This window comes from Panthera pardus, unplaced genomic scaffold, assembly GCF_024362965.1.
Source record: "Panthera pardus isolate Hobbes unplaced genomic scaffold, ASM2436296v1 HiC_scaffold_12, whole genome shotgun sequence".
NCBI lineage: Eukaryota > Metazoa > Chordata > Mammalia > Carnivora > Felidae > Panthera > Panthera pardus.
Window position 1 is genome coordinate 56929205 of NW_026526677.1, and position 17857 is coordinate 56947061.

A 17857-nucleotide genomic window follows, 5' to 3' on the forward strand; every position below is an offset into this window, starting at 1 on the left:
GGGGCAGTACCTGGAGGGCGTGGCCCCAAGGCAGGGCTGGGGGAGATGGTGGAGAATATTCCTAGGTGGCGGGAGAGGAGACCAGGAGAGGGTGGGGGGACCGGGCTGCAGGAGCACAAGAGCAGCTCTGGGCACTGGTTGCGGCCTTCACCCCAGATGAAAGAAGAGCTACTTCTTGGGTAGGGGGATGCTGAGCTGAGAAGTTAGGGGCAGAAATTTAATTGAGCCCCCTGCAGAAAGCCCAGCCTCAGTCCTAATGTCTGCCTGACTCAAGAAAGAGCCAGTGAACATTTTTGAGTGAATTTCTTGGTGAGTCAGTTAGAGAGTGGGGTCAGCAGGTGGGATTGGGATATCAGTGGGTTAGGGTTTGTGGAGAGGGGAGATTTGGAAGGGCCACTGTGAAGACAGAGGAGAGAGCTTCCCTAGGTGAGGTTTCTAGGGGCCCAAGTCCCTTAAGTCACAGGCAAACACCTTCTCCCTGCAAAGAGACGAACCGGACAAGGACTTGCCTCAAGGTCCCTTCAGTCAGAGAGAGCCCCTGACACTAAACACCCCTGGGTCTGTCCTCACATCTCCATCCCCCACCCCCTCCCTGGGCCAGCCACCATCATGTCTTTGCAGACTGCGGACAGGCCTCCAGGCTGGGCTCCTACCGCCACCTTGTCCCTCCCACCCGCTCCTCAGTCTCCATTCAGCAGCTGGAGAAATCTATGAAAGCGAAATGTGGTTATGTCACTCTGCTGCTCTAAACACTTTGGTGACTCCCACGGCCCTTCAGATAAAGGCCAAATTCCTGACAATTGCCACAAGGCCCAGCTGGAATAGCTCCTGCTGCTCTTACAGCCCACCTCCCACCATGCCTCCCAGTTTGTGGGGCACCCCCACTCTGGCTGTGCTTCGTTTCCTGGACCATGCCAAGCCCTCCCTGCTTGAGCCCTCTGTGCAGGCTCCTGGACCAGGGATTCTCTTCCCCTCACTGTCACCTGCCTGAAGCCAACTCCTCACCTTGGTCTCAGCTTAAATGGTACTCTCTCCGGGAAGTCTTCCCAAAACTCCTGATTTAAAAACTAGATGCCTCCTCTGACCCCCATTATAATCTCCTGTACTAGCCCTTGACTTTTCCTCCTTAGCACTCATCACAATGTGTAATGATGTATTAATTTGTGTGACTATTTAATGTCTGCGTTCCCCACCAGAGTATAAACTCTACGAAGCCAGAGCTATCTGTACTGTCTTGTTCATATGCATTGCCAGTGCCTAGCACAGAACCTGACACATAGTAAGAACTCAATAATTGTTGCTGCAGTGGTCACCAAGAGGAGGGGCTGGCTTGTCAGAGGGCTACAGGTCAGGGAGGTTTCAGGGACTAGGGAACTGGAGGCCAAGGTCCAGGAGATCTGAGAAGATAAAAGGAGGAATATTGACAATGATAAGCGCCATCCATGTGCCAAGTGCTGTCCTGTTACACTATCCTGACACTCACCATTCCTAGCATCACTCCCATCTCATCTTTAGTACGATGTCCCACTAGCTGGGTGACCTGGGGTCTGTAACACCAGGCTCCTGGGATTGTTATGAGGATCAGGGATCAGGGATCAGTCTGTGGTGTGGGAAGTGTCACCAAGTGCCAGGCTGTAGGGACACTTGGGCTCTACAGCCGGACTGCTTAGGTTCAAATCTCAGGTCTGCCACTTACTAGCTGTGTGACCTTGGGCAAGTCACTTCATCTCTCTGTGCTTTAGTTTCCCCACCTGTAAAATGGGGTTAAGAATGCCCCTGGAATTGTTACGGTGACGAAATAAGGAAATGGATTAAAACACCTAGCATGGTGCCTGGCACATAGTGGAACTCAAAAAATAACACTTATTATCCCTCCCTCTCCTCGACCAGTTCCGAACTGTAGACTGTCAGAGCCCCGAAGACCTGAGGAATCACCGCTTCCACTGTCCCCAATGCAAAGAGGGAAACTGAGGCCAGGGAAGAGTAGGGATGCCGGAACCGGGACTAGAGTCCAGGGGTCCTGAGTCCCAGCCCAGAGCGTCCCTTCCTACGCCTGCGGCCTCTTCCAGACTCTAATCACCACCACCAGGTTGCTCAATTGGCGGGCAAACCAGTCCGGTCCAGCCTCCGCGGGACTCCCAACTTGGGTGCGCTCCAGCCCGGCCACGCCCCCGCCCCCGCCCCCGGCGCTCGCGCTCTCGCTCTCGCTCTCGCTTTTCTCTGTGAGGCACGAGGGAGGCAGGGAGGCGGGAGGCACTCGGGGTGGGAGCTTCGGCCGCCCACGCTGCCCCTCGGTTTGTGGGTTCACCTCCCAGCTCCCGAGCGAAAGGTTTACGGGTTCGCCTCCCAGCGCGAGCGCTAGCGAGCGTCGTTCCCGGCTTGTAGCCTGTAGCCGGGCGGTGCTGCATGGCCCAGGTAAGCGCTGTGCGGGGCGGGGCGGGGCATCCAGGGGCAGGAGGTGCTGGGGCACGAGGGTACGGGATATGCCTGCCGGCTCCAGGCTACCCCCGCTGCCCAGGTGAGGTTTCCAGGGGTGAGTGTGTGTGTGATGTTAACAGTGTGTAAGACATGAGCGTGGGCCATGTGTGTGTGCTGGGCTGTATTCAGTAGTGTGTGGTGAGTGTATGCGCCGTGACCAGTGGATTAGTAGTGTGTGTCCACATGCAAGACGTGTGTGTGGTACCTATCTATAGCTGTGGGTGACTGTGCCAGAGTAACCCAGGGGTTCTGTGTGTGCCTGTGGTTTGTGCACGCTGTGTGGTAGGAGCCACCGCGCGATGGTGCATACATGTGCGTTGTGCCTGTTGTGAGATGTGTATTCTGTGTGTGGCACATCTGTGGCCCTATGTGGGGTGCTGAGCCAGGTAATGGAAGGTGAGAAGCATTTGTGTAGCTGTTACCGCCCACAGACCACTTCCCATGAACCCAGGATGGTTCTTACTTTTCTACCCAGCACCCCTAAAGGCTTGGGAAAATGAAAGCTCACCCCGGATATGGGTGGAGGAAGTATAAACGATCCCTCCCTCACACACACACACACACACACACACACACACACACACACACAGCTTCTTTGAGGTCTCCTTTTTAATATTCAGAATTCATGTGGATGTTGCATTCCTTTCTGTAATATTTCTGCGTTTGTTTTAATATAAAAATAGTGTTCCAGTGAGTTGACTCAAGGCTTGGCTGGGTTTATCCTGCAGTGGTAGTCCTCCAGCACCTGTAGAGTAGGAATCTGCTGCCTGTCTTCCAAACTGGGATGGCAGGACTTACGCATCCTGAGGGAGTATGGCAGTGTGGTTGGTATGTGGTTGTGCTGTGTGTGCATGTGTAAAGCACAGTTGCGTTGTGGGAAGCTGGAGTTGTGTGTGGCCGTATGTGCTGATGTGAAGGAGGGGGTCACGGTGGTGTGGGGGGTATATCCTGCATGAGGGGACTGTGGTAGGGTCTGTCGGTTATTTCTAGTTCAGCAGCAGGGGAGCAGGGCTTCTGAGGAGGAAACCTGACCATCAGTGAGATTTTCACATTTTCTCCACTGGCTGGGCTGGAAGAGATTGCAGGACCCTGGGAGATCACAGGGAAGGGGTTCTCATAGCAGGCTACCACCTGGGACTGTTGATGTGGTTGTGCTATCCAGGCTTGGTTTGCATCCCAGCTCTGTCACTCTTTACATGTAAGACTTTGGTCAAAACCTCCCTGCACCCCTTAGTTTCTTCCTTTATAAAATGGAGGACTTAATATATTTGCCTCATAGGGTTATTGTAAGGACTGTGTTCCTGGATATAAAATGCTGGCACATAAAATTCTTTAACTGTTGGTGATAAAACTGCTGGTGATAAAACTCTGATGGATGTGATGGAGCCTCTACATGAGGGGGGGCCCTGCCTGCCCCAGGAGCCCCTGATCCCCACAGGACCAATGACTTCTCATGAGCTGGGCACGTGGGAATCTGAGAGCCCTTCATTTAAGTATGTCTGGGGGATCCATTCCTGACCCCAGGCTCCATCATTGTTGTACTCTGAGTGACTCTGTCTCCTGGACAGATGCAGTCTTAAAGGGATGGATGCTGAGTCTCTGGCAAGGCCTGGGATAGAGCATGGGACAGGGAGCCTGGGGTAAAGTGCAGGGAGCCATGGGGCTTGGACAGAGGCCTCTCTCTCCTGACTAACACTAGAGGGACAGGAAAATGCTGGCCTCTGTGTGTGTGTGTGTGTGTGTGTGTGTGTGTGTGTGTGTGTGTGTTTGGGGGCTGGCAGGGGTAGGGATGCCCTCTGCCTGGAATGAGGAAAGTCAAGAAGGGCAAGATCAAGGATGTTTCATCCCTGGCCCATGGCAGACCCTAGGAGCTGGGGGTGGGGGAGGTGGCAAGGTCAAATTTAGGGCAGGTGGGCCTGAGCTCCAGGCTGAGGTGGACCAGGAGACCCATTAAGCAGGGCTTTGCTTGGCGAGGGTGGGGAAAGGACGTTTGCATTGATGGAGCAAAAGAGCCCTTGTTCCTGATGACTTCATTGGGGCAGTTTAGAGAAGGTTCCTGGAGGACTCAGAGGAGGAGGGGACATAAAAGGCAGTGTTGGGAGCTGTGGAAACATATTTAGGGAGGGCACCTAAATATATCCACTGTGGTGGCGGGGTGCTGTGATGGACTGGCAGTGAGGCTTGAGACAGAGCAGAAGCATACCACTGTCCCCACTGTCCCCATGCAGGGAGTGCTTTGGCGCCAGAGGCTCTGCATGCTGCTCTAGGAAGGCTGGAGAACAGAACCCTGCTAGGTAGCAGGAGACCTGGCCCAGCCCTGACTGGCTGGGTGACAAGGCCAGCTCTCTCTTCTCAGCCGTCAGGGAGGTGGGACAAAGTGGTGTCAGCATCACTTCTGTCCCTGATTTCCTTTAATCCACAATTCCAGCTATAATTGTTCCTGATTCTACAGCCCTAGCCCTAAGGCTATAATCTCAACTCAAACATTCTAGACATATGTAATCTAAGCTGTAGCTGTAATATTCCCTGATTCCAGCTTAAGTGTTCAAGAATTCTGACTCTGGCTCTGGCAGTCTGACACTATTTTTTTTTTTTAAGTTGTATTCATTTATTTTGAGAGAGAGAGAGTAAGAGAGCATGTGTGCGAGCAATCAGGGGAGGGGCAGAGAGAGGGAGAGAGAGAATCTCAGGCAGGTTCTGCACTGTCAGCCCCAGTACAGGGCTCGAACTCATGAACTGTGAGATCATGACCTGAGCCGAAACCAAGAGTCAGACGCTTAACTGATTGAGAGGCCCAGGTGCCCCAGCCGGACATTTTAAAGATTATAAACTACCAGAGAAAATATGCTAGAGGTCAGTCACTTCTGCAGAATTGTTTGAGAAGCCCCAGGAAAGGTCCCTCCATAGCCAAGCACAGGCACTGGAACTGCTCCTCTGGGGTAAGGGAAGGCCTCTGGTAAAGGCCATATGCTCCCTGGGATGGGTGACAGCGAATCCAGAAGCCCCTCCTCAGCAGGACAGTGGAGGTACTTGGAGCTCATGGTAATCAGGGGGCGAGGATGGCCCAGGAGAGGGAATGGTGGGGATCCAGGGTTGTCATCATTCCCCTTGGGATCCCCCGTGGGATCACTGGGCTCCTGGAGGGGACACAGAGAGGATGAAGGGAGAGAAAAAGAAATGGGGCTGAGGAGACCCCAGGGGCAAACCTCATTGTGTCTTAGGTTGTAGAAAAGACTCTTGCGGTGTTTGCAAGAACAGTGCCATTAATGCACAGCCGGGTTTGAACTTGGCATGGGCTGGGGGGTGGGGGGCTGACAGCCAGTTCCAGCTTCAGCTGAGTGACTTTAGACAAGTCAGTTTCCCTCTCCAGAACTCACTTCGTCATCTGGCAAACTGGCACACAGGACTAAAGCTCCCTGACCTCTCTCTCCTAACGCTGAGGACGTCAGCACTGTCATGGACTGACTACCTGGACGAGACTCTAATTAGTCCAATAGGTGAGGAAAGAATGAGTAAATGAATGATCAGATGAAGAGGTATGAAAATACAGCACAAGGCACCATGACTGTGATCTCTTCCCTTCCTCCCTGCTAAGCCTCAGTCTCAGCCCACATGTGAGAAATTGGTCTCAGACCGAAGAGAACTGGGGGTCTTGTCCTCCGGAAGAGCCCAGAATTGGCTGAGAGTTTATGAGACTCCTGGGTGTCACCCCTTGCCCTGCAGTGTTTCCACTGACAGCCCTGCCCTGAGTCCCGGTGCTCCCCATGACCATCCCTCAGCTCCCAAGGTGATGATTGAAGGAAGGAAGGAACCGTAGCTTCAGGGGCAGTAGCTCTGGAGGCTGGGATGGAGAGCAGGAGCCTCCCAGAGGTTGTGGGAAGAGCGGAGGCCAGAGAGTCCTGGGCCCCCAGGCTGTGTGAAGCAGGGTGAGGATGGGAGTGGCCCACATCTGAGAGGTAGTAGCATGAATGAAGAGGGGACAGGTCGCATGCATTTACCAGTGTCTACACTGTGAAGTGTGGTGCCCAGTCCTTATCTATATGCCCTTTTGTCCTCTAGCCACCCTAGCAGAAGCAGAAGGCTCGGGTACATTCCGGGCTTCTTCCTCCATTTCTCCTCTTGCTCACTTCCCCCATTCAGTTATCAAGTCCCATTGAACTTGTCTCCCAAATATCTCTTCAGTGGTCCCTTTTTCTCCATCCCTGTGACTTTGGCTCAACTCAAGAATCCTCACAGCCTCCCCATCGCCAGCCCCATCCTTCCCTCCCTTTTTATTTTGGCTGCCAGGAAGCTGAGTCGCCATCTTAGTCTAGGTTCCTCTACTATTTTTTCTGCCTTGCTTCTGATAGAAACATGTGGGATATGTGGCTGTTGTCTGTTCTGCCTCCAGCCCTTTAGGGGCAGGGAGTAAATTCTAAAGCAAACAATAAGTAAAATCTGGTATTTCCTAGATTCTTATGAAGAGGTCCACTGGCTCCTTGGGTATTTCACTTTTTTTTATTGCCTGTCTCATCACATTGACTCCTACCCAGACATAGAGACCCAGACTGGTGCTGAATGGGGCAATGATTTGGTTCAAAGCATTGTGTTCAAACCTGGCTCTGCCACTACTATCTGTATGAATCCTCGGCAAGTTACTTAACCACTCAGTGCCTCATTTCCCCATCTGTAATGTGGGGATAATAATGGTACGTACCTTATAAGGGTATGTGAGGATTGAATGAGATGTTGGAAGCACTGTGTGTTCCCATATATAGTTATTACCCAAATGGGTCTGTGACCTCCTGAAAAGGCCAGGAGGAAGAGGGACTAGATCAGTATGGAATGTTCTATATCAGTGTTTCTCAAATGTCAGTATATGCCTGGATTCCTTGGGGATCTGATTCAGTAGGTCAAGGTAGGGCCTCAGGGTGCATTTCTAACAGTCTCAGATGATGCCAATGCTTCTGAGCAAAGTTCCTACTTCAGTCTATACCTGGAGGGCTTAGTTCAGGCTGTGGCTGGAGTCCGTGGAGGAGATCCAGGCCACAATGGAGGAGCCTGGGACTGGTGCCCCACCTACCCCATCCTGAAGCTCTGAAGAAGCTGGACTCCAAGCTGAGTCTGAGACAAGGACTGAATGCTCTTCGCCACTAGGTCACCAACATTCAGGAGAGCTCAATAAATACAGAATGAGTGAATGGATTAGAAATTTAGTGAAGTGAGGGCTCCAGGGGGTGGCTGGACTCTCTCTGCCTAGGAATGGCCCTGTCCCCTCTAGAACCCCTCTTTCCCACATTCTGCCCTCTAGACTCCCAAATCCAGAGTGATTTACTAGTCTGAAGCCTCACTTCGAGCTGGTGACAAACAGGGCTGGGCAGGCTGAGGGCCACACTCCTGAGAGGACCTTTGCCTGCTTTCTCTGAGCATCCTGGCCAGGGCTTGTGTGGGATGGCTGGAGACAACAGGCCAGACAAACCATCTTGTGTCCTTGGGAACTGCTTGGCCTCTCTGGGAGGAAGCCGAGGAAGAGCCTGGACATCTAAGGACTCTGCTCTTCCCCTTCTCTCTTTCTTGGTTCTGAAAGTTCTCTGTGTGAAACTTGCTCTGGAGCTGAGCAGTAGCCCTGCATCTGCTGGGCTGCATGTGGGTGCATGTGTGCAAGCTAGGGGTGGTATGCCCCTGAGTGTGGCAGGTGCCTGGGCATATGCATGTATGTGGACCTGTGTGGGTTGTATGGAGCCGTGTCGGGGTCTGGGTGTGCTTGGTGTGTACCAGTGAAGGATTGCACCCACAGGCATGTGCTCCTTCTTCCTCTGCCGGTTCTCTGTGGCCCCTCTGCACATTCCTATGATTGGGAAACAGCAGACCCCAGACTCTGGACAAAGTGAGATGCCCAGGCTGCAGAGAAGGAGAGCTGAGGTGCAGCCAGACGGACCAACTTCCTCCTTTCAGAGGAGACCACCAGGCATGCCACCGGCAAGCCTCAAGTAGGGTCAGCTCCTTTGGTGATCCCAGAGGGACCAGGGCTCTCAGCTTAGATTGGGCTAGGTGGTCTCCTCTTTCAGACAGTGAGCTGAGGGTTGTGTTTCCCTCCTGGCTCCTGGGAGCAGCAAGGAGCCAATGGGCAGTACCCTTGGTTGCCTAGGATGTGCAGGACACCATTCCTGCTGGCCAGTGGCTCATTACAGTTGTGGACTCACATGGGAGGGAATAGCTTTATCTGACAGCTAGAGAAACCAGGGTTCAGGAAGAGGGGAAGGGGTGCCTGGGGGGCTCGGTCAGTTAAGCATCCACTCTTGATTTCAGCTCAGGTAATAACCTCATGGTTTGTGGGATTGAGCCCCGCATCAGGCTGTATGCTGACAGCTTGGGATTCTCTCTCTCCCCTTCTCTCTCTGTCCCTCCCCTGCTCATGCACACACACTCTCTCTCCCTCTCAAAATAAATAAACTTAAAAAAAAAAAAAAAAAAGGAAGAGGGGAGACTTACCCAGTGGAGTAGCCAGAGCTGTACTGTGAGCCCAGCGCGGGGTGAGGAGGGGGACCCTGAGACCCAGCTGGCAGTGACTGCTTAGGGGTGGGAACTCTGGAGGTGGGGTTCTAAGGTCAGCTTGGCCAGTTTGTGGAGGACATATGAGGTTAAAAGGTAAGATACGTGGCTATTGTACATGGACTGAGGGGTTCCTGCTAGTGATTGAGGGCAGGAGGTGACTGTGGAGGGGTCAGTGCCCACGTGCAGCAGAGGGTCTGAGGACCGCCCCCCCCCCCCCCCCCCCCCGGGAGGTGGGCCTTTGGCCTTGAGCACACGCCTACTGTGAGGAGCCTACACCCAGGGCTGAGCTGGGAGGGCCTGGACCTGAGTTAATCCTCTAAGCCTTCTTCCTCCTCTTGTGTAACTGCTTTTGTCCGTGGGGAAAATCAAGAGCCTGCAGTGACCAGGAACCCCACAAATCTCCTGTGGTATCTGGGCCTGCCTGGGATTGTGGCAAAGATTTACAAGCCTGGGAAAACACGGCCTGTGAACTGGGGGTGTATAGGCACCCCAGGAGTGGGCACACATGTGCATGTGCATGCATCACATGCAGAGACACAGGCAACATGTGTGTGAACAAACGTACTCCAGGGCCACATACATATGCCATATACACACAGGTGCAGTTCTGAATATGTGTGCCCATGTGAATACATGTACATCTTCCAGGTCAGACCCACACATGACTGACACCCCCACCCCCTTGCAGACATGGGTGCACCCGACATTTATCTAGTTACATCCTCTCCCAGCCGGGGGGCCTGAGGTAGGGGGTGGGTGGTCCTTACAGTTACTTCAAGCCTACACCTTCTCCTCCCAGAATAAGCTTTCCCAGGCCTCCTGGCCTTGTCCCTTTCCATGCCTTCCTCCTCCTCTTACCGTAAGGACAGAGGACAGGCTTTTCCTGGTAGCTGTCAGTCTGCTGGTTGGGAGCAGAGGTGGTTTTGTCTTTTCTGAATTTCCACTTAGTTCCCATCAAGCATCAAGGGCTGCTCTGGGGGCTACCCCAGAGCCCCACAAGCCTGAGGAGGCTGTTTTTCAGACAAGTAGGGATGGGTGTTAGGCATATAACATCCCCTGTCACATGGGTAGCACCTAAAAGTTTACGGACTGCCTTCTTGCCATATCTAGCTCATTCTTTTTTTTTTAATATATATATTTTATTTTTTTAATTTACATCCAAATTAGCATATAGTGCAACAATGATTTCAGGAGTAGCTTCCTTAGTGCCCCTTACCCATTTAGCCCATCCCCCCTCCCACAATCCCTCCAGTAACCCTGTTTGTCCTCCATATTTGAGTCTCTTATGTTTTGTCCCCCTCCCTGTTTTTATATTATTTTTGCTTCCCTTCCCTTATGTTCATCTCTTCTGTGTCTTAAAGTCCTCATATGAATGAAGTCATATGATATTTGTCTTTCTCTGACTAATTTCACTTAGCATAATACCCTCTAATTCCATCCACATAGTTGCAAATGGCAAGATTTCATTCTTTTTGATTGCCAAGTAATACTCCATTGTGTGTGTGTGTATATATATATATATATATATATATATATATATATATATATATACCACATCTTCTTTATCCATTCATCCATCGATGGACATTTGGGCTCTTTCCATACTTTGGCTATTGTTGATAGTGCTGCTATAAACATTGGGGTGCATGTGCCCCTTTGAAACAGCATACCTGTATCCCTTGGATAAGTACCTAGTAGTGTAATTGCTGGGTCATAGGGTAGTTCTATTTTTAATTTTTTGAGGAACCACCATACTGTTTTCCAGAGTGGCTGCACCAGTTTGCATTCCCACCAGCAGTGCAAAAGATGCTCTGTGTCTGCATCCTCGCCAAAATCTGTTGTTGCCTGAGTTGTTAACATTAGCCATTCCGACAGGTGTAAGGTGGTATCTCATTGTGGTTTTGATTTGTATTTCCCTGATGATGAATGATGTGGAGCATTTTTTCATGTGTCGGTTGGCCATCTGGATGTCTTCTTTGGAGAAGTGTCTAGTCGTGTCTTTTGCCCATTTCTTCACTGGATTATTTGTTTTTTGGGTGTTGAGTTTGAGAAGTTCTTTATAGATTTTGGATACTAACCCTTTATCTGATATGCCATTTGCAAATATCTTCTCCCATTCTGTCGGTTGCCTTTTAGTTTTACTGATTGTTTCCTTCTCTATGCAGAAGCTTTTTATTTTGATGAGGTCCCAATAGTTCATTTTTCTTTTGTTTCCCTTGCCTCCGGAGACATGTTGAGTAAGAAGTTGCTGCGGCCAAGGTCAAAGAGGTTTTTGCCTGCTTTCTCCCCAAGGATTTTGATGGCTTCCTGTCTTACATTTAGGTCCTTCATCCATTTTGAGTTTATTTTTGTGTATGGTGTAAGAAAGTGGTCCAGGTTCATTCTTCTGCATGTCGCTGTCCAGTTTTCCCAGCACCACTTGCTGAAGAGACTGTCTTTATTCCACTAGATATTCTTTCCTGCTTTGTCAAAGATTAGTTGGCCATACGTTTGTGGGTCCATTTCTGGGTTCTCTATTCTGTTCCATTGGTCTGAGTGTCTGTTTTTATGCCAGCTAGCTCATTCTTTATGACAGCTGGCGATAAAGGTGACTTCATTTCCTCCACTGGATAGATTAAGAAATGGAAACTCACAAAGAGAAAGACACCTCAGGACCTGCCTGAGGTCACACAGCAAGATAAAGCAGAATTTACTAAAACACTGGGGAGGAGTTGTTTCAGCCTCCTGGGGCTTAGAGAACAAGATTTTGGCTGTCCAAGCTGGGAGGATGAGGTGGGCCCAATGGAGGAGCACCTCACACTCCTTTACCAGGAGTTGGCTGAGGGCATAGACTGCCCCTCACAGACCAGCATTCTGCCGTGAGGCTCAGCCCTGAGTCCACCCTTGTGGACGTGCCAGAGGAGAAAGCAGGAGGGGAAACAAGGACATCTTTGCTTTGCTGTGTAATCCAAGCAAGACCCTGCCTGTCTCTGGGTCCTAGTGCCCTCTCAACAATGGGATACAAGAGTTGATTAGAGGATTTGGAAGGCTTCCCCACAGCCACAAGTGGAAGGCAGGCTCAGGATGCTTCATGCCAAAGCCCTGGTGGTCCTGAGCTGAGGCCTGTACACGGGAGCCCTGGCCTGCTTCTGAGATCCCCTGAGTCAGGGCCTGGCACAGACTGGGGACTCAGGGCTTGGGGTCTCCTCTGGGCTGGGGAGGAGGTGGTGATGTGAGAAGAGCACCCAGCAACTCCAGATGATATCTGCCCACCTTGGCTGGGGTTGCAGCCCCCTGGCTCTCTGCCCCTACTCTTCCTTATGTTTCTCTACAGGTCACTACCTGACCTGCTGTGTATTTACTAAACTCATTAACCAAAATAAACTGGTCCCCCTGCTAGAATGTAAATGGTATGAGGGCAAGGACTTTGTTTTGTGCTCTCAAGTGCCTCGGACATTACCTGCACAGAGCAGGTGCCCATAAGTACTTCTTAAAAAAAAAAATCTTTTTCTTTTAATTTTTAAAAAATGTTTATTTTTGAGAGAGAGACAGAATGTGAGCAGGGGAGGAGCAGACAGAGAGGGAGACACAGAATCCGAAGCAGGCTCCAGGCTCTGAGCTGTCAGCACCGAGCCCAACACGGGGCTCGAACCCACAAACCGTGAGATCATGACCTGAGCTGAAGTCAGACACTTAACCAACTGAACCACCCAGGTGCCCCATGAGGAGGACCAACCTTATGGAGGGGGAGGGACTGTCCCAGGCCACCATTGGCCCAAAGCACAGTCACCCTTTCTGTCTTCTCATCAAGCCCAAGCTCAAGGGTGGATCAGAGCTGGGGAAAGGATGGTGGCCCAGGCTCAGCCTTTTTTCCCCTCAAATCACACTCAAGCTGAGGAGTCATCCTCAGCCCTGAGGGGGAGTAGGTAGCATCTGGAGTCGGAGCTGCGAGCTGCGGGGAGCAGAGCTATTAACCTCAGGGTCTCAGCCTCTCTTAATGGATCTTCCAGGCACTGCTAAGAAAACCAGGTTGATTGTTCCCGCTGGCAGCAAGGAGCAGGGCCAGCTCTCTCCAGACCTTTCAGAGAAAGATCAGGAGAGGGCCGAGGGGTAGGGTGGAGAGGAGGAGGAGAAAAATGGTTACTGAGGAGTGCCTCCCTGTGCCAAGCCCTGTCCTTAAATGTTATCTCACGCAAACTTCCCAACAGCCCTCAGGGGTAAATGGGTGGTACCCATTCTGAACGTCAGCACACTCAGAAGGTGAAGTAACTGTTCACAACTAGGTAGTGGCTGAATGAGCTTGCATGTTCTTGGGATTCACCCTGCCCTTTGCCAGCTCTGTGCTGCGGCAAGTTACTTCCCCTCCTTGATTTCTTGGTTTCTTGCTACCTCCTGGGGCTTCTGTGAAACATGCACGTGACAGTTTGTGGCATAGGAACTGGCTAGCTATAAGGGTTGTTCTGGAGTTAGAATTTGCTCCAACGCCTCACAGACCACCGTGGAGCTCACTGACTCCTGGGTGAGTGTTCTGGGTCAGGGCCCTGAGGGTGCCTGAGCCCCCACCTCCTCTCAGAGCTTCACACACAGCCCACCTTGCAGGCACTGTGGCTCCTCACAGGCTGGAGTGGGAGCCAGAGAAGCCTTGAGGGTCCTCCTTCCTTCCTTGGCCTGGTTGTGCCTAGAGCCTCCAGGCCGCACGGCGTGCAGGGCAGAGGAGATGGAGACATGGGGACTGAGAGGGACCTCGGTGGAGGGGTGGAAGAGTGAAGACAGAACTGGGAGCCATGTAGGTCTGGGTTTGAGTCCCGAGTGGCACAGGACACGTTCCCTCTCTGGGCCTAAATTCTTACTCTGTAGAATGGGGATCATGATGATCTCTTCCTGAGTATTTGAAAACTGTTAAGTGTTATATGCTAGTGAGGGCCCTCCAGGGAGGAGGCTGGGCTCTGCCCTCAGAGCCTTCCGGAGCCTATGGTGGGGAGAGGCTAAGAAGGATTAGGTGACCAGATCCACAGAGAAGACCCTTGGGAAACTCTTGCCTGTGCCATCCCAGCTAAATCACAAGACAACCTGGAGCTGACCCCATGTGACTGGTGGGGAAAGTGAGTTCTTGAGTCCAAGTGTGCCTTGCCGAAGGAGAGTGAAGCGGGGTGAACGAGTGTATCTGGGGAAGCTGGGTGAAAACTTTCCTGGGGTTTCTGTTGCCATTCAACACCCACTGACACCTCCAGGGGGGAAGAAACTGAGGCAGCACAGCCCTCGGAGGGTCCCTGGCCTCCTGAAGATGTCTGGGATTCACGTATCTTGCCTGCTCTGGAAAGAGTCCCAAGCCAATTCAGGACACTCTCTCCACCCCTTGGTATAAAATGAGATGGTAAATGAGAAGGCTGTTGGCAAAGTATAAAGTGCCGTGCCTCTGAGGACGCATCTGTATGTGTGTGCAAGCCCTTGGGTGTGTATGCACAAGTGAGAATGTGCAGCTTGTGAGTGTGTGTGCATATGTGTGCAATGTGTGTGCCTGTACATGTTCCCTGGCCTGGCTGGGTGGGGCAACTCCATGCTGCCTAAGGCTCCCTGTTTGCCTAGGGCTTTTCTCCTCTAAACTTCTTTCGATCTTTTTTTGTGTTTCCTCACTGTTTCTTAGTTTACCAGAAAGGGAGCAGGCCACGGTCCAGAAACCTAGCAATTGTTTCTGAGCCTGCTGACTCTTCTTCCCTCCTGGCCGCCCTCGCCTCATCCTGTGTCTGTCCCTGGAGGCCTCGCTGTCTGGTGCTCCCAGCATGGCCTGGTCTGCAGGGCTGGCACCTTGCCTGGCTCCTCTGTGTGGCTCACCTGCTACCCACTTTTCCTTCCAAGACTCTGTCCACATCATTGTCCCAATGACCCTTCACGACATTCCCGCACCCTCCAGAGGTACTCTTATTATTCCCATTTTACAGGCAAGGAAATGAAGACTTGGTGAGGAAAAATGGCTTTTCCAGAGTTACTCAGCCAATTAGTGGCATTTCTGGGGTTTCAACTCCCACCTAACTCCAGAAGCTTTATTCTTAACTATTGTGACCCACCTAGTGGGGATGGCTGGATAGATAAATGAATGAAAGAACAAATGAATAGATCACTCGGTCAACATTGAGCTGAAAGAGAAAGTTAAGTGATAATAACAATGGCTACCATTTATTGAGCACCTACTATGTGCTAGGTGCTTCGGTCACTTAGATTGAGCTGACAAATGCAGCCAAGATTATTGTTATCCCCATTTTGCCGTCGAGGACGCTAAGGTTCAGAGAAGTTCAAGTGTGGGACCTGGGATTCTAATTTGTCCTCCCTGGAGGAGGGATGAGTTGGCAGAGCCTGGTGAACGGTGCTCACTGTAGCAGCAGCCAGTCAAGACTCTCAGGAAGCTGTGTCTCCAGAGTCCTCCCCAATGACACTCTACCCCACCCCTCTGGTCCTGGGGCCATTTCCGCATTTGTCTCTAAAATGGGTTTCTATTTCAGTTTGGGGTGGGTACAGTTCTGACTCTTCCTCTCTGACTGTTGGCATGTCTAGTAAAGGCCAGAAACCTGGCCTGGGCATACGGAGATATCCTCCTATTCCCCCTTCCCTAGAGCTGGTCCTGTCACTAACGACTCCTGTGGGAGGGCAGGCCAATGCAAGATGCAGCTGTGGGTCTGTGGAGATGGCCTAGGCTAGGTCTGCAGCATCTGTGCCCAGCCCCGTGCTGGACGCCAGGGACCCTGGAGCGAGCGGATCCAGCCTTCTGCTTAGCCAGCTTGGGATGAAAGCTGAGGCCTGGGTGGGCTAAGTCTGTGGTAGTAGGGGCAGAGCCTGGCATCCTGACTCCCCACGCAGGACTGGTTTTGGGGGCTCGGGACAGAGTGAGGGCTGTGCTGTGTCCCCAAGAGAGAGCTGACCTGTGGTGTCTAGGAGGCAGATCTCAGCTCAAAGGGATGACATTGTCGCTGTCAAGCCAGTGGGTTGAGAACCAGCCATTCAGGTCAGTGAAGTTTCCTGAGCACCTCCTACTGGGGGGCAGAGGTTGGGGGGAGGAACCCTCTGTACAGGGGAAAAGAAATCAGATGTTGAAATCAGAGCTGGGTTTGAATCCCGGCACCAGCATTTGCTGGCTGTGTCATCTCAGATGAGTTATTTAACTTCTTGGAATTTCAGTTTCCCCATTGTGAAATGGGATGATAGAGCATACCTGACCGACTCATGGAGTGACAAATAAGATAATGCACATAACATTACTGTAGGTCCTCAACAAGTTTCAGTTCACTTCCCTCTTCACACTGGAAAGCCCTTCATCCGAGGGAGGAGATACTCCTTTAGGCTGCAGCTAGTCTGATGGTTGAGTGAGAGACAAAACTTGAAAGATGTTAGGATGAACCCTACAGATTTGCCAGCATTTGACGTGATGGGACACAGCCTCATTTCTCATGTCACAACGGGGATATAGAGACTCAGAGGGGCCAGTGTGTGAGGTAACCTGAAATGCCTCTGTGATAAAAAGTTCCTGGAATAAAGCACATGATAGGTTAAAATCCAACAGCCCCCATCCTGGGTCTCAGAAACCTCCCTGTCAGACTCCCAGCCTTAGTGAGATTCACTGAGGACTCACTTTGTGCCAGGCCTACACCACAGCTTTATTGTAGATCTATCTTTACAGTAACAACAACTATGAAAGGTGAATACTGTAACTTAAGTTTAGTAAGTGGGGAAACTGAGACTCAGAGTGTTGTCAAACTTGTTCAAGATCATACAGCTAATAGTCAAATTGGGGACAGTCTAGCCCTGAAGGCTATGACTCTCCTACTCCATGGGGGTACTTGTTCTACAAAAGATGTCAGGCTTCCAGTCGGAAATACATAAAATAAAATGGTAAAAGGTGAACAACAACATAGAAAAGGAGTAGTTAGGGAAATATAAATCAAAATCACAATATAATACCACCTTACACCCTTTAGGATGGCTATCCTGGAAAAGACAGACAATAGCAAGCGTTGGGGAGGATGTGGGGAGATTGGAACTCTCATACATTGCTGGTGGGAATGTGAAATGGTGCAGCCACTTTGGAAAACAGTTTGGGAATTTCTCAAAAATTTAAACATAGAGTTACTATAAGACCCAACAATTCCTCTCTTAGGTATATATCCAAGAAAATTGAAAACGTGTATCTATGCAAAAACTTATACAGAAATGTTCATAGCTGTGTTATTCATAATAGCCAAAAAAGCAGAAACAACCCAAATGTTTGTCAATTGATGAATGGATAAACAAAACATGGTATATCCCTACAACGGAATATTATTCGCCTGTAAAAAATGAAATTCTGATCCATGATACAACATGTATGAACCTTAAAGACATTATGCTAAGTGAAATAAGCCAGAAACAAAATGGTACATATTCTATGATCCCGTTTACATGAAGTATCTAGAATGGGCAAATCCATAAATACTGAAAATAAGTAAGTAATTTCCACAAGATGGAGGGGGAGGAATGGAAAGCAAGTGCTAATGGGTACAAGATTTCTTTTATGGTAAGGAAAATGTTCTGAAATTAGATAGTAGAGATCGTTGTACAATCTCATGAATATACTAAAAGCCACTGACCTGTACACTTTAAAAGGGTGAATTTTACAGTAGGTAGATTATATATTAATTTTTTGGGAAACAGAAGCAGGAACCCACAAGTTGCACAGAAGGTTGAGACCAATGTTGATGCTAAGATATAAGCACAGGGAAATTCGACCCTGAGCTTTCTGGGTGCTGGAACAAGAAGGGAGAAGCAGCCTCCCAGAAGAAGAAAGTGCCAGTTCCTTAGGAAAACCAACTCTTGGGGCGCCTGGGTGGCTCAGTTGGTT

At 50.7% G+C, this 17857-nt stretch overlaps 1 protein-coding gene across 5 annotated transcripts in view; it reads left to right on the plus strand.

Annotated features, from left to right (window-relative positions):
- The first annotated feature begins 2218 nt into the window (after positions 1–2218).
- Positions 2219–17857, plus strand: part of P2RY6 (pyrimidinergic receptor P2Y6) — a 40779-nt gene continuing 25140 nt past the window's right edge. For 3 of the 5 annotated variants that reach the window (XM_019449744.2, XM_019449745.2, XM_019449747.2), the window contains exon 1: positions 2219–2415. Coding sequence is in view for 1 of the 5 variants with exons in the window: in XM_019449747.2 (XP_019305292.2) it covers positions 2407–2415 (9 nt within the window). In the remaining 4 variants the exon portion in view is untranslated. Of the gene's footprint in view, positions 2416–13162; positions 13511–17857 lie in introns of those variants that run through there. The other 2 variants (XM_019449743.2, XM_019449748.2) reach the window with 1 other exon arrangement.